Genomic DNA, 16,175 nt, shown 5'->3' with positions numbered 1-16,175 from the left:
TTTATTTATAAAATTTGTAATTTTACTCAAATTTTGGTTAGGTTAAACTAAATCACATTTGTGAAAAGCCAGATAGATTGTATGCATTCAAGTAGGAATGAATTCTCCCTATTTCAGCTCTGATCTTCTGTTCTCTCTCAAAGTAATTTTTAAAAAAATCCTGCTCTTTCTGTTTCAGAGTGCTTTATAATGCTATTGACTAAATACTTAATGTATAGACATCTTCTGTCTCTTGTCTCTCGAAGCAGTTGAGTTGCTGGGATCTTTACTGATTTAAAGAGATTTATCCAGCCCCAGTTGTCCTAGAACCATTAGTCGGAGAGAGCTAGCTTTCTTGGAGGCTGAGAGTAGCAGTAGGGAAATGGTGATTTACTATAAATATAAATAGAAACTTGGATTAAACAACCATTAAACAACCATCTCTATATTTCAGAGACTATACTAGGAGCTGAACATACACCCATAAAATCAACATGGTCTTACCTCTTAAGGAGCTTTTGATCTATTAGGGGCATATAAAGGTCTTTTAAAAATTTAGTTAATATGGGCCGGGCGTGGTGGCACACTCCTGTAACCCCAGCACTTTGGGAGGCTGAGGTGGGTGGATCACGAGGTCAGGAGATCGAGACCATTCTGGCTAACACAGTGAAACCCCGTCTCTACTAAAAATACAAAAAAAAATTAGCCAGGCATGGTGGCGGGCGCCTGTAGTCCCAGCTACTCAGGAGGCTGAGGCAGGAGAATGGCATGAACCTGGAAGGCAGAGCTTGCAGTGAACCGAGATTGTGCCACTGCATTCCAGCCTGGGCGACAAAGCGAGACTCCGCCTCAAAAAAAAAAAATTTAATATGAATATACTAAGTATGAAATGTAACTGTGAACATCCTTACATTTTTGTAAGTCTGTGCTAACCAAAGCATCCCAGTGTTTTACACAATATACATTATTTCAAAGGTACAAAGAAAAGTAAAGATGTTCGAAATTACTGTCAATTTCATGTAAAAATACTATACTTTTTTAAAACCAACATTTCAAAATTGGGTTCCTTCCTCTCTTTTTGGAACCCGTGGAAAGTTAGAAAATATGTGGAATTGTTTAATGTTCATTGAAAAAACCTTGCAAATCTTAATATAAAATTAAATGTCTTTATAATAATTGATACACTCCATGAATTAGAATTTCTCAGGCTCTAACATGGAAAAAACTTAAAAAAAAAAAAACTATTATTACTTTTCATGGCTTTTCTTCAGTAGTAAGTGCAAGTGCATCTGAAACATGTTACCCCACTGTGTATCTCTGGTTAAAAGGTTTCTGTTCAAAAAATGACAAAATGTATTAAGCAGGTTTCCTTTGCTTGAAAGAAAATATATGTACCATTGGGAATGGTCTGTTGTCTCCTATTGAAAATAAGTCGTCATTTTTCTACATCTTTGTCCACTTTTATGAATGGTTTCATTTGTGAGAATGGTAATGTCATTGGAACTAGAAACAGCTGCTTGTATCTTACCTTCCCAAATTATAGGGCATATTGCTTCTAGGAAATACCTAACAAGTTAAAAATGCTACGTTTGTGGTAGGTTGAGATATATTTGCTGTCTGGCTTGATAATCATCTTCTTACTGTAGCATATAACCCTGCGAAGTTAATGATTCAAGGTAGCTGGGTTTGCTATTTCATGACCACTCTATACACTCTGAACCCAAGACAGCTCTTCCACGAAACAGTACAGTTTGTGGAAATCTGAGAATATGACTATAAATTAAGATCTACTGGATAAGTCAATACAATATATATCTAACTGAAGCTGGCCGAGAACAGTCTCTTCCTTGGAAGTTAGGGTGCATAGAACACATATAATTCTGACTGAGGCCGAGTTTCTGAGAAGCACCAACTTTTTATTATTTTTAAAAAATTTTTAAGTTCCAATGTACATGTGCAGGATGTGCAGGTTTGTTACATAGGTAAACGTGTGCCATAGTTGTTTGCTGCACCTGTCAACCCATCACCTAAGTATTAAGCCCAGCATTCATTAACTCTTTTTGCTAATGCTTTCCCTCCCCCCACCCTACCCCGCAACAGGCCACAGTGTGTGTTGTTCTCCTACTGTGTCCATGTGTTCTCATTATTCAGCTCCCACTTATAAGTGAGAACATGCGGTGTTTGGTTTTCTGTTCCTGTATTAGTTTGCTGAGGATAATGGCTTCCAGCTCCATCCATGTCCCTGCAAAGGACATGATCTCTTTCCTTTTTATGGCTGCATAGTATTCCATGGTATGTATGTATGTGCCACATTTTCTTTATTCAGTCTATCATTGATAGGCATTTGGGTTGATTCCATGTCTCTGCTATTGTGAATAGTGCTGCAATGAACATAGGTGTGCCATAAAACAGAATTCTCCTGCCTCAGCCTCCCGAGTAACTGGGATTACAGGCATGCATCACCACACTCAGCTAATATTGTATTTTTAGTAGAGGCGAGGTTTCTCCATGTTGGTCAGGCTGGTCTTGAACTCCCAACCTCAGGTAGTCTGCCTGCCTTGGCCTCCCAAAGTGCTGGGATTACAGGCGTGAGCCATCATGCGTAGCTTTGACTTTTTAATAATCACCATTCTGACTGGCATGAAATGGTATCTCATTGTGGTTTTGATTTGCATTTCTGTAATGATCAGGTTTTGATTTGCATTCCTGTAATGGTCAGTGATGTTGAGCTTTTTTTTTTTTTTTTCATGTTTGTTGGCTACATAAATGTCTTCTTTTGAGAAGTATCTGTTCATGTTCTTTGCCCACTTTTGGATGGGGTTGTTTTTTTCTTGTAAATTTGTTTAAGTTCCTTGTAGATTCTGGATATTAGACCTTTGTTAGATGGATAGATTGCAAAAATTTTCTACCACTCTGTAGGTTGTCTGTTTGCTCTGATGATAGTTTCTTTTGTGGTGCAGATGCTCTTTCATGGTTTGGTTCTCTGCTTGTCTGTTGTTGGTGTATAGGAATGCTTGTGATTTTTGCACATTGATTTTGTATCCTGAGATTTTGCTGAAGTTGCTTATCAGCTTAAGAAGCTTTTGGGCTGAGACAATGGGGTTTTCTAGACATAGGATCATGTCATTTGCAGATGAAGACAATTTGACTTCGTCTGTTTGTATTTGAATACACTTTATTTCTTTCTCTTGCCTGATTGCCCTGGCCAGAATTTCCAATACTGTGTTAAATAGCAGTGGTGAGAGAGGCATCCTTGTCTTGTGCTGGTTTTCAAGGGGAATACTTCCACCTTTTGTCCATTCAGTATGATATTGGCTATGGGTTTGTCATAAATGGCTCTTACTATTTTTTTTGGTTTGTTTGAGTTGGAGTTTCGCTCCTGTTGCCCAGGCTGGAGTGCAATGGCATGATCTTGGCTCACTGCAACCTCTGCCTCTCGGGTTCAAACAATTGTCCTACCTCAGCTTCACAAGTAGCTGGGGTTACAGGCACCCGCCACCACATCCAGGTAATTTTTTGTATTTTTAGTAGAGATGGAGTTTCACCATGTTGGCCGTGCTGGTCTTGAACTGCTGACCTCAGGTGATCCGTCCACCTTGGGCTCCCAAAGTGCTGGGATTACAGGCGTGAGTCACCACGCCTGGCCAGCTCTTACTATTTTGAGGCATGTTCCTTTGATACCTAGTTTATTGAGAGTTATTAACATGAAGAGATGTTGAATTTTATCAGAAGTGTTTTCTGCATCTATTGAGGTAATCATGTGGTTTTTCTCTTTAGTTCTGTTTATGTGATAAATTACCGTTATTGATTTGCGTATGTTGAACCAGCCTTGCATCCCAGGGATGAAGCCAACTTGATTGTGGTGGATAAACTTTTTGATGAGAAGCACCAACTTTTCATGACATTTGAATTTAAAACAGGGTTGTATTGATAGGGATGAGAGAAGAAGTTACAGAGTAATGCTGTTTCTCTTAGTCCTCTCTTTGAGAATTCATGCTGAATTGCTTATCTTGCCCCAGAAGTGTGTGTGTATGTGTGTGTGTGTGTGTTGCCCAGCCTGGATTGCAGTGGCGCGATCTCGGCTCACTGCAACCTCCACCTCCCGTGTTCAAGCGATTCTTTTGCCTCAGCCGCCGGAGTAGTTGAGACTACAGGTACGTGCCACCACACCCGGCTAATTTTTGTATTTTTAGTAGAGATGTGGTTTCACCATGTTGGCCAGGCTGGTCTCGAACTCCTGACCTTGGGATCTGTTCAACTCAGCCTCCCAAAATACTGGGTAATTACAGGCGTGAGCCATTGTGCTTGGCACGACAGAAATTGTTTATAGTTCAATTATTTTTCATTAAGAATATCAGAAAGTAAAGTGCATTTTAAAAAGAAGTGGCATGAAAGTTTAGTCAGTTAAAAAAAAATTAAAATGCTGGGGAAGAGTGTATGTGATTAGACAACCTTTCTTTCTGTTCTTACTATAAAAAACTGACTCAAACCTTGTACCTCATTTAAATTTCTTTTCCAAAAAAATCTTCAAAAATCCACTTGAACACTTTCGAAAATCCACTTGAACACACAGACACATTCGATTGTTTTTCTGTATCTATCAGTTTTTAATAATGTGTTCCTTTACTAAATGCTAAAGATAGGGTTGCTTTTTTCTTTTTTTTCCCAAGAAACATCACTTAAAAATTAATTTAGAAACAGGCCATGCATGTTGGTTCACACCTGTAATCCCAGCACTTTGGGAGGCCAAGGTGGGCTGATCACCTGAGGTTTAGAGTTTGAGACCAGCCTGACCAACATGGAGATACCCTGTCTCTACTAAAAAGACAAAATTAGCTGGGCGTGGTGGTGCATGCCTGTAATCCCAGCTACTCTGGAGGCTGAGGCAGGAGAATTACTTGAACCTGGGAGGTGGAGGTTACAGTGACCCAATATTGTACCATTGCACTCCAGCCTGGGCAATGAGCAAAACTCCATCTCAAAATAATAATAATAATAATAATAATAATAATAATAATTTGGAAACAATCTCAGCTTTATAGAAAAGTTGCAAGCAGTGTTCAGAAATTTTTCTTTTTGCCATTTGAGTGTTAAGTGGTTTAATATTGCCCTATTATCCTCAAATACCTTAGGACATATTTCTTATTTTCTAGAAACAAGAACTTTCCCTTACATAACCATAGCATAACCATCAAAATAAAAAAATTGGCATTGATACAGTGCTACTGTGTAATCCTCAGACCCCATTCAGATTTTGACAGTCATCCCATGCATGTCCTTTATCAGAGGGCGTAGGATGTTTTGTCCTTTTTTAGTCAAAGGATCATTTGACTTCATGACTTAAACACTCATGAAGGTTAGTCCAATTATTTTTGTAGATTGTCCCAAGTTACATATCTCTGCTATTTTCCTCATGATGAGATTCAAATTCGGTATGTTTATAGGAATATCACAGAAGACATCCTGTATTCTCATTTCATGCCATCCAGTGGCAGACTGTTTTTATTTATCATTTAATCAATAAAGTGTTCCTTTTTTAAAAAAACAGTTTAGTTTTTTACGAAATAGGGTCTCACTGTGTTGCCCAGGCTGGTCTCAAACTCCTGACTTCAAGAGATCATCCCACCTTGGCCTCCCAATGTGCTAGGATTGCAGGCATGAGCTACAACACCCAGCCAAGAAAATACTTCTTTAAAAAAACCCCTCAAAGACAATTCTGACAATACTATAAGGCACGTATGGAGGACAGTGGAAACTGGTGTATTTTGAAACAAAAGTTTAGTGAAAATAAAGCCTTTTCTTGGTACCACATCCCATTTTTTAAGATGGAGGTTGTCTGAGTTCAGAGAGTGGCAGTGATAAGTAATCTATGCCAAATAGCTGCTTATGCTTATGATAGGGTGCAGTGATGGCCAGAAGAAAAGAATACCAAACTCTATCACTACAGAACAAACCAGTTGTATAAAAATGTGCTTATATCATAAATATATACAAACACATAAATACACACACACATTTACTATCTACTCACATGCAGTTTTAGCACACGCTGGTATTTCCATTCAGGCCAGTGCAGTGGTATAAAGAGGGATGACCACATCAAAATTAAATTTCATAAAATAGCTTCCAGTTACAAGATAATAACAAAGCCTCTAACTCTATCCATGACTCCATATGCTAATGCTCTGGAAACTCCCATCTGGTTTTGTTTTTTGTTTTTGTTGTTTTGGCAGAGTTTCGCTCTTTCGCCCAGGCTGCAGTGAAGTGGCTCCATCTCGGCTCACTGCAACCTCCGCCTCCCAGGTTCAAGCGATTCTCCTGTCTCAGCCTCCAGAGTAGCTGGGATTACAGATGTCCGCCACGAAGCCCAGCTAATTTTTCTATTTTTAGTAGAGACGGAGTTTCACCGTGTTGGCCAGGCTGATATTGAACTCCTGACCTCAGGCGATCCACCCGCCTCAGCCTCCCAAAGTGCTAGGATTACAGGCCTAAGTTACCGTGCTCAACCTCCCAACTGGTTTTTCACAGTCATTAGTATTACTGAGTTCATATACTTCTTGCCTTTGAACAAAGCAGGTGCTTGCTTGTTTCAGGACTTCCTCTTGGTTTTTAAACTGCAGGTCTAAAAACTTTTAGGTTTTTAGAACTATTACCACTTTTGGATTTCTTCTGTCTGGTTAATTTGTCTCTATTTGAGATTCCTGTTATTAAAAATCAGCCTTCAACTTTGCAGTCCTCTTTTCTGTTTTGAAAACATTTGATCCTTTTGATGTAGCATCTTCTTCAGTGTTCACTTCTTTCATTAGTTGGGCAGTGATGGCCAGGTGGTTAGTACCTGGTGAGTTCAGAGCCAGATCTGGAGGAAAGCTGTCTCCATGAATTGTGATTGACTGGAACTTGGACCTTTTTCTTTGGAATTTTATTTTGATGTAGAGATGTGGGAAGTCTTCTACCCTGTTACAGTGGGTGCTACCCACTCTACTGTCTATCTTCTTTTTGTGGTGACTGACATCGAATAACTGCTTTGGTGTTTTTGTTGCTTATTTTGTTTTCTACAGGGTGTACTTTTATCGTGTGTTTTGTCAGCATCAGTTTCCCATCCCTTCTTTTTTGGTCATCTTTTCTGTCAGACATACTGTTGCTGGCACTGAGAGGTGGTCTGTACCTATCTCTCTCTTTTTTTTTTTTTTTCTTTTTTCTGAGACGGAGTCTCGCTCTTTCACTTAGGCTGGAGTGCAGTGGCATGATCTCGGCTCACTGCAACCTCCATCTCCCGGGTTCAAACGATTCTCCTGCCTCAGCCTCCCAAGTAGCTGGGATTACAGGTGCGTGCTACCATGCCTGGCTAATTGTTGTGTTTTTAGTAGCGATGGAGTTTCACCATGTTGGCCAGGCTGGTCTCGAACTCCTGAACTCGTGATCCATCTGCCTCAGCCTCCCAAAGTGCTGGGATTACAGGCGGGAACCACTGTGCCCGGCTGTACCTCTCTTTTAAAACAATAGTTACAGAGGCCAGGCACAGTGACTCACGCCGGTAATCCCAGCACTTTGGGAGGCTGAGGCAGATGGATCACGAGTTCAGGAGTTCGAGACCAGTATGGCCAACATGGTAAAACCCCATCTCTATTAAAAATACAACAATTAGCCAGGCGTGGTAGTGTGCGCCTGTAATTCCAGCTACTTGGCAGGCTGAGGCAGGAGAATCGCTTGAACCTGGGAGGCAGAGGTTGCAGTAGGCCGAGATCACGCCACTTCACTCCAACCTGGGCGACAGAGCGAGACTCCGTCTCGAAAAATATAAAAATAAAAATAATTACAAATTCAGGAGGTCCACGTCCAGGTTTGCTGCATGAGTATGTTGTGTAATGCTGCAATTTGGGCTTCAGAGAACTAACCCATCACCCAAATAGTGAATATATTACCCAGTAGGTTGTTTTTCAACCCTCACTTCTTTCCCTTCCTCCCTCTCCCCTTTTGGTGTACCCTTTGTCTATTATTTCCATCTTTATGTCCACGCATGCCCATTATTTAGCTCCCACTTATAAGTGAGAACATTCATATTTGATTCTCTATTTCTGGTTTATTTCCCTTATGATAATGGCCTCTAGCTCCATCCATGTTGCTGCAAAGGATATGATACCATTAGTTTTTATGGCCATGTCATATTCCATGGTGTGTATGTGCCACATTTTCTTTATCCAGTCCACCATTGATGGGCACCATAGGTTGATTTCATGTTTTTACTACTGTGAATAGTGCTGTGATGAACATAAGAATACAGGTGTCTTTTTGGTAGAACAGTTTACTTTTCTTTGGGTACATACCTAGTAATAGGATTACTGGTTGAATGGTAGTTTTATTTTATCTGTTGGAGAAACCTCCAAATTGCTTTTCACAGTGGCTGAACTAACTTACATTCCCATCAACAGTGTATAACTGTTCTCTTTTCTCCACAGCCTTTTAAAATAGCCATTCTACACTGGTATGAGATGGTATCTCATTGTTTCGATTTACATTTCTCTAGTGATGTTCAGTATTGTTTTCACAGTTTTTCATGGCCGATTGTGTGTCTTTTGAGAAGTGTCTGTTTATGTCCTGTGCCCACTTTTTAATGTGATTATTTGATTTTTTTTTCTTGATTTAAGTTACTTTTAGATTCTGGATAATAGTCCTTTGTCGGATGTGTAGTGTGCAAGTATTTTCTCACATTTTGGAGGCTATTTATTCTGCCAATAGTTTCTTTTGCTGTGCAGAAGCTTTTTAGTTTAATTAGGTACCACTTGTCAATTTTTGTTTTTGTTGCCACTGCTTTTGAGGACTTGTTCATAAATTTTTTGCCAAGGCTGATGTCCAGAAGGGTATTTCCTACGATTTCTTCTAGGATTTTTTTATAGTTTGAAGTCTTTAAGTTTTTAATCCATCTCCAGTTAATTTTTTGTATATAGTGATAGGTAGGGGTCTAGTTTCATTCTTCTGAATATGGTTAGCCCAGTTATCCCAGCACCGTTTATTGAATAGGAAGTCCTTTTCCCCATTGCTTATTTTGCTGACTTTGTTAAAGATCTGCAGGTATGCTGCTTTATTTCTGAGTTCTGTATTCTATTCCATTTTTCATGTGTCTAGTTTTTGTACCAGTACCATGCTGTTTTGGTTACTATAGCCTTGTAGTGTAGTTTGAAGTTGGGGAATGTGATGCCTCAGGCTTTGTTTTTGCTTAGGACTTTGTTGGCTACTCAGGCTCTTTTTTGGTTCCATATGAATTTTAGAATAGTTTTTTCGAATTCTGTGAAATATGACATTATTTATTTGATTGATAGTTTGTTGAATCTGTAGATTGGGCAATATAGTTATTTTAACTATATTGATTTCTCCTTGTCTGTGAGCATGGGATTTTTTTTTTGCTTGTTTGTGCCTGTACTTTCTTTTATCAGTGTTTTGTAGTTCTTTTTCCTCCTTGGTTAAATATATTCCAGGTGTTTTGTTTTGTGTGTGTGTGTGTCAGTTGTAAATCGGATTGAGTTCTTATTTGGTTCTCATCTTTAATTTTGTTACTGTATAGAAACACAACTGATTTTTGTGCGTTAAATTTGTGTCATGAAACTACTGAAGTCATTTATCCTAACGACTAGTGTCTTTAGGAGGAACCTTTAGGTTCTCTAGGTATAGGATCTTGTCATCATTGGACAAGGATCATTTCACTTCCTCTTCCTATTTGGATGCTTTTTCTTTCTTTCTCTTGCCTGATTGCTCTGGCTAGGACTTCTAGTACTATGTTGAATAGGAGTGGTGTGAGTGCAGAGTGTACATCCTTGACTTGTTCCACTTCTTAGGGGGAATGCTTTCCACTTTTCCTCATCTAGTATGATGTTTGCTGTGAGTTTGTCATATATGGGTCTTACTGTTTTTAGGTATGTTTCTTACAATACTTAGTTTGTTAAGGGTTTTTATCATGAAGGGATTTTGGACTTTATTGAATGCTTTTTCGGTATCTATTGAGATGATCATATGGTTTTTAATTCTCTTTATGTGGTGAGTAACATTTATTGATTTGCAAATATTGAACCATCCTTGTATTTCTAGAATAAAACCCACTGGATTGTGATTAATTTGACTTTTTGATGTCCAGCTGGATTTGGTTTGCTAGTATTTTATTGATGATTTTTGCACCTGTGTTAATCATGGGTATTGATTTGTTTTCTTTTTGTGTGTATGCCCTTGCCAGATTTTGATATCAGGATGATATTAGTTAAGGAGGAATCTTTCTTCCTTTATATATATATATATAAATTTTTGTTTTTGGAATAGTTTCAGTAAAATTGGTACCAGCTCTTCTTTGTGCATATGGTAGAATTTGGCTTTGAATCCAGCTGATCTTGGGCTTCATTTGTTGATTTTTTTTTTTTAATTACTGATGGAATTTTGTAACTAGTTAATGACTTATTCAAGATTTGAGTTTCTTCCTGATTCAGTCTTGGGAGATCTTATGATTCTAGGAATTAATCCATTTCCTCTAGGTTTTCTAGTTGTGTGTATAGGGGTTCATAGTAGTCTCTGAGGATCTTTTGTATTTCTGTAGTATCAGTTGTGATGTCACATTTGTCATATCTGATTGTGCTTATTAAAATCATATTTTCTTTTTCTTGCTTAATCTTGCCTAGTATTCTTATCAGTTTTGTTTGTGTTTTCAAATAACTTTTTATTTCGTTGATACTTTGTATGATTTCTTTGGTCTTGATTTCATTTAAAGAATTAAGATCTGCTCTGATCTTTATTTCTTTTCTTTTGCCAGCTTGGGCTTGGTTTGTTCTTATTTCTGTTTCCTTTAGGTGTGACATTAAGTTATTAATTTGAGATCTGTCTTTTTGATATAAGCATTTAGTGCTATAAACTTTCTTCTTAACGTTGCTTTTGCTGTATCCCAGAAGTACTGATATGCTCTCTCTATTTTCATTTGTTTCAAAATTTTTTTAAATTTCTGCCTTAATTTCATTGTTTACCCTAAAGTCATTCAATACCAAGTTTTTTAGTTTCCATGTACTCGTATGGTTTTGAGAGTTCCTCCTGGTATTGAATTCTAATTTTATTCCACTATGGTCTGAGAAGATCCTTGATAATGATTTTGACTTTTTTGAACTTATTGAGACTTGCTTTGTGACTCAGTATATGGTCAACTTCAGAGACTGTTCCATGCGCAAATGAGAAAAATGTATATCCTGTGGTTGTCAGTTGGAATGTTCTGTAGATGTCTATTAGGTCCATTTGGTCAAGAGTCCAATTTAATTCCAGAGTTTCTTTGTTAGTTTTCTTCCTTGATGATCTGTCTAGTGTTGTCAGTGGGGTGTTGAAGTCCCCCAGTATTATTATATGACTGTTTGTCTTTTCTTCGGTCTAGTAGTATTTGTTTTATAAAATTGTATGCTCTGGTATTGAGTATGTATATGTTTAGGCTGGTTAAATCTTCTTGTTGAATTGAACTCTTTATCATTATATAATTCCCTTCTTTGTCTTTTTTTTTTCTGTCTTTGGTTTAAAGTCTGTTTTATCTGATAACAAGTATAACAACCCCCTGCTCTTTTTTGTTTTCCATTTGCATAATTGATCTTTCTCCACCCCTTTACTTTGAGCTTATGGGTCTTATTACACAGAATATAGGTCTGTGTAATAAGACCTATCTTATTAGGTCTTATTAGGTCTATCTTATTAGGTCTTATAGGTAGCATATGCTTGGAGCTTGTCTTTTGAGTGGAACAATTAAGCTATTTTCGTTCAAGGTTAATATTGTAAGTGAGGTTTTGTACTTGTCATAATGTTGTTAGTTGCTTTGTAGTCCCAATTATATAACTGCCTTATAGGATCTTTGAACTTTGTACTTACATGTACTTACCACTTTTATGGTAGCAGGCAGGTATCATCCTTTTTCCATGTTTATAACTCCTTTGAGCATTTCTTGTAGAGATGGTCGGGTGGTGATAAATTTTTTTAAGCATTTTCTTGTCTGGGAAAGACTATTTTTTCCTTAATTATAAAGCTTAGTTTGGCAGGCTATAAAATTCTTGGCTAGCAGTTTTTGTTTTTTTGGTTTTTTTTGTCGTTAAGAAGGGTTAAAACAGGCCCCCAATCTCTTTTTGTTTGTAAGTCTGATAATATTTACTTTGTAGATTATTTGATCCTTTTTTCGGGTGGGGTGCACCAGTTACTCATCCTGAGCAGACAGAAGCTTCCTTATCACGCCCCTGTCAGAGGGCTCACAACCATCAGTTCATGTAGACTTTGTCCATTGGGCCCTGGCCAGAGTACACTTCCACCAAAATGGGCAGCTACCACAAAAATGGGTTCAGGGCAGAATTTCTTCCTGTAGTACAGAGTAAACAACTTTGCGGCTTGTCCACCTTCTGTTGCCCAGATGCTTCTCTGTAGGGAGTGGGAATTGGGCCTTGCCATTCCTGCAAGCCCAGTTGATATGGGATCACTTTTTTTTTTTTTTTGGAGACAGAGTTTTGTCACTTGTTGCCCAGGCTGGAGTGCAATGGCACGATCTCGGCTCACTGCAACCTCTGCCTCCCGGATTCAAGTGATTCTTCTATCTCAGCCTCCCAAGTAGCTGGGATTACAGGCACGCGTCACCACGCCTGGCTTATTTTGTGTTTTTAGTAGAGACGGCGTTTCACCATGTTGGTCACGCTAGTCTCGAACTCCCAACCTCAGGTGATCCACCTGCCTCGGCCTCCCAGAGTGCCTGGGATTATAGGCTTGAGCCACCATGCCTGGCCGTGGGCTCGTTTTTAACTGGGATGGAGCCATCACAGAAAGCATGAAAAGTGCTTTCCCCAAGAATACATCTGCCAGCTCCTAGCAGGGAGAACCTCTCCTGTGTCCACAATAGTGGATGGGGTGGGCGGGAAATGAGCCCTTCTTCATTTTCATTTCCAGCCACTGCGGCTGCCCACTTCAGCGATTGTTGCTTGTTTGCATTACCTTTGTCTCAAGGTGGGGCTTTGGCAGGCTGCAGTCCCCCCTTCCCCTAGGGGCAACCTAAGTTAGGGGTTACATCTCCATGGGTCTCACACCTTCTCTGGGGACCCACTGGTCTCCTAAACTTGCTAATGTCACAGCAGTTGTGAACATGTTAGGGATCTGGTGATGCAGCGGTGATTCAAGAGCAGAGATTTCCTGGGCAAGGCAGTGGTATCTACTATCTCAGTTCAGGCCTGAAAGGAGGGTGGGCATGCCTGTGTGAGCTGGCCACCCCTATCCTTGTCCCTGGGACGTTCTCAAACTGCCACTGTTAGTGTTGTTCTGGGTCATGAGGGCAGAGGGACTCGCCATCAGTTGGATGGTGAACAGATGATCAGAGGGGAGAGGGCAGCAGAGAAGTACTCCCACTTACCGTTTCTGTGGGGTTTTGTGTTCCTCAGCGGTCGATCCCTGCCAAACTCTTGTTGTTTTCCTTTCCTGCACTCTAGTTTCTTTCCATGGGCTCTTCATCTGATCCTGGCTGTCTTTTTTCAGTTTTCTGTTTGGACCATTAATTACTTTGATCTTTCTGAGGAGAGCTGGCATCTGAGGTCCCTAGTAAGTGATCTTTTTTTTTTTTTTTTGGAGACCGAGTCTTGCACTGTCGCCCAGGCTGGAGTGCAGTGGCGCAATCTTGACTCGCTGCAGTCTCCACCTCCCGGGTTCACGCAGTTCTCCTGCCTCAGCCTCCTGAGTAGCTGGGACTTCAGGCGCCTGCCACCTTGCCTGGCTAATTTTTTGTAGTTTTAGTAGAAATGGGGTTTCACTGTTTTAGCTAGGATGGTCTCAATCTCCTGACCTCATGATCTGCCCGCCGCAGCCTCCCAAAGTGCTGGGCTTACAGGCGTGAGCCACCCCTCCCGGCTGTAAGCGATCTTGGAAGAAAATACTCTCCTTTGAAAAAAATTGGTCCATAGTAGACATACGTAGTTTGGGGTATATGTGATAATTTCATACATTCATATAATTTATAAAGGTCAAGTCAGTGTACTTGGGATATCCATCACCTTAGAACCATTCGAATTCTCTATTTTGATATGTAGAGTAGATTGTTGTAAACTATAGCCACCCTGCTGATCTAACACTAGGTCTTCTTATTTCTTCTATCAAACCATATATTTGTACCCATTAATCAACTTCATTCTCCTTCACCCACTCTCCCTGGCCTTTGGTAACCACCAGTCCACTCTATCTTCATGAAATCCACTTTTTTAGCTCCCACATATGAGTGAGAACATTCAGAATCTGTCTTTCTGTGTACCTCTTTTGATTTTTTACATTGGTGATGTTTATCGCCACAAATACTGCATTCTTACTACAATACTCATAAGAGTTTGGCATTCCTTGCAATTTTCCATTTTGAACACACATTTTGTATATCATTCTGGTATATTATTAATCTCTTGCTCTTCTTAAGTCCTACAGTAGATGCACCGAACACCAGGAAGTATGCCCTGACACTTGGCAACAGCACCTTAAAAAGGAGGCTGTGGTAGCACCTGATGCAGTCCTGTCTGGCCCAGGCAGTGTTTACTGTGCTGCTGTCCTAGCGTACTGCTTTATTTGAACCGCGTGAGGTATAACCTTTCAGTGGTCACAAGACTGGCCAGTGAGTTCTGGCTGGCTGGCAGGCAGGCAGGCAGGCAGGCAGGCTGGCAGGCAGGCTGGCAGGCAGGCAGGCTGGCAGGCAGGCAGGCTGGCAGGCTGGGATCAGCATGGTTGGTCCAGTATGTGAATTGTTAATATAGGAAAAAAAAATTTATTTGTATATTATTAGACTTTGTGCTGTGGAATACTATGGCGTATGTGTACTCTGGCATATGTAGCCACATACATTCAACGTAAGTCTCTGATTGTAGGCAAGAAAAAAGTTTGATAAATGTGTTTGATGTTTTACTTAATATGAAGAAACTCTTTGAAGACAAAACATGCTTCTAGTTAGAGTATGAAAACATTTTTTTCATCATAGTATTAGTGAAATCTAACCATTTTAGATGTTGAAGTTTGTTTGTTTACATATTCCTTGGCTTTTTTCCAGAAAGAATTTGAGGTAGATAAAATCAAGTTGAGAAGTAAACTCTTTCCTCTGAAGTTGACGTTTTGAAATTGTGGCTCGGAGAAGTAGTGGGCAGATGTCAAAGCAGTCTGGTCTCCCTTACCCTCCTTTATGTTCCCTACTCCTCTCTAACATACACACACATACACACACACACACACACACACACAAAATGGCTCAGGTAACTTAATCTATATCATGCCGTATAGAGTTGTGAAGGGATTATCATAAATGTTAGTTTTATTTTCTTCATTATCCCAGTCTCCCTTAGAGGAAGAACCAGTTACTTAATTGTTTCTGTGTGTGTGTTTGTATTTGTTTTTTCTAGTTCAAACAAATTTGGAGTATAATACATTATTTTGTTTATTTTCTTACAGAAAAAGCATGCTTTACGCTGTTATTGTCAAGCCATGCAAGTTTATAAAGGAAAAGGCTGGTCTCTTGCAGAGGATCACATTAACTTCACTATTGGGCGCCAGTCCTATACTCTTAGACAACTGGACAATGCTGTGTCTGCTTTTAGGCATATTTTAATCAATGAAAGTAAACAATCTGCTGCTCAACAAGGGGCTTTCCTCAGAGAATATCTTTATGTTTACAAGGTGAATGCTTATTTTCATTCAGGAGTAGATATTGAAACTGTATTTTAGTGAAAAGTGTTTATTTATTACCTTATCTTAGGATAGTTTTATTAGAATATATGTAGTTATCAGTCATAAACAAGCTGTGGCAGGCTAGGCTTCTTGGCTATAGATCTTGGTTACATCGCCCCTTCCACAGTTCTTGAAAAGAGAATTTTAATATTACAATGAATACTTGATTTATGGTTATTCTTAGGATCTTAAAAAAAAAAAGATTCCACGGGTTTTCTGGATTCTTTATTCATCATGCTTTTATAGACTCATAACTGATTTTACAGTTGGTTTTAAGTGGGTTCTCTTTACCATCCTTTGGAGATGGACATTCTATGTTCTTTTCCTTGTGAAAGATGAGGAGGTATGGATCTGTGGAAAGTAGACAGGCTATTATGGTGCAATGCAAAAAAGTTAACAGGAAGAAGGACTGTTTCACTGAGGCAAGCAGATACAACATATAAAGCATTGTTTTATGGAAAAAATGGGAAGTT

At 39.3% G+C, this 16,175-nt stretch overlaps 1 protein-coding gene across 8 annotated transcripts in view; it reads left to right on the top strand.

Moving 5' to 3' along the window:
- Nucleotides 1–16,175, top strand: part of TRAPPC8 (trafficking protein particle complex 8) — a 112,220-nt gene that overhangs the window by 51,695 nt on the left and 44,350 nt on the right. For all 8 annotated transcript variants that reach the window (XM_021930013.2, XM_009192570.4, XM_003914279.5 and 5 more), the window contains one exon: nucleotides 15,427–15,651. In XM_021930013.2, coding sequence (XP_021785705.2) covers nucleotides 15,427–15,651 — 225 coding nt within the window. The remainder of the gene's footprint in view (nucleotides 1–15,426; nucleotides 15,652–16,175) is intronic.

This window comes from Papio anubis, chromosome 19 (genome assembly GCF_008728515.1).
Source record: "Papio anubis isolate 15944 chromosome 19, Panubis1.0, whole genome shotgun sequence".
Classification (NCBI taxonomy): domain Eukaryota; kingdom Metazoa; phylum Chordata; class Mammalia; order Primates; family Cercopithecidae; genus Papio; species Papio anubis.
Note: the sequence above shows the minus strand (reverse complement) of the source record. Positions and strands in the feature narration are given on the sequence as shown.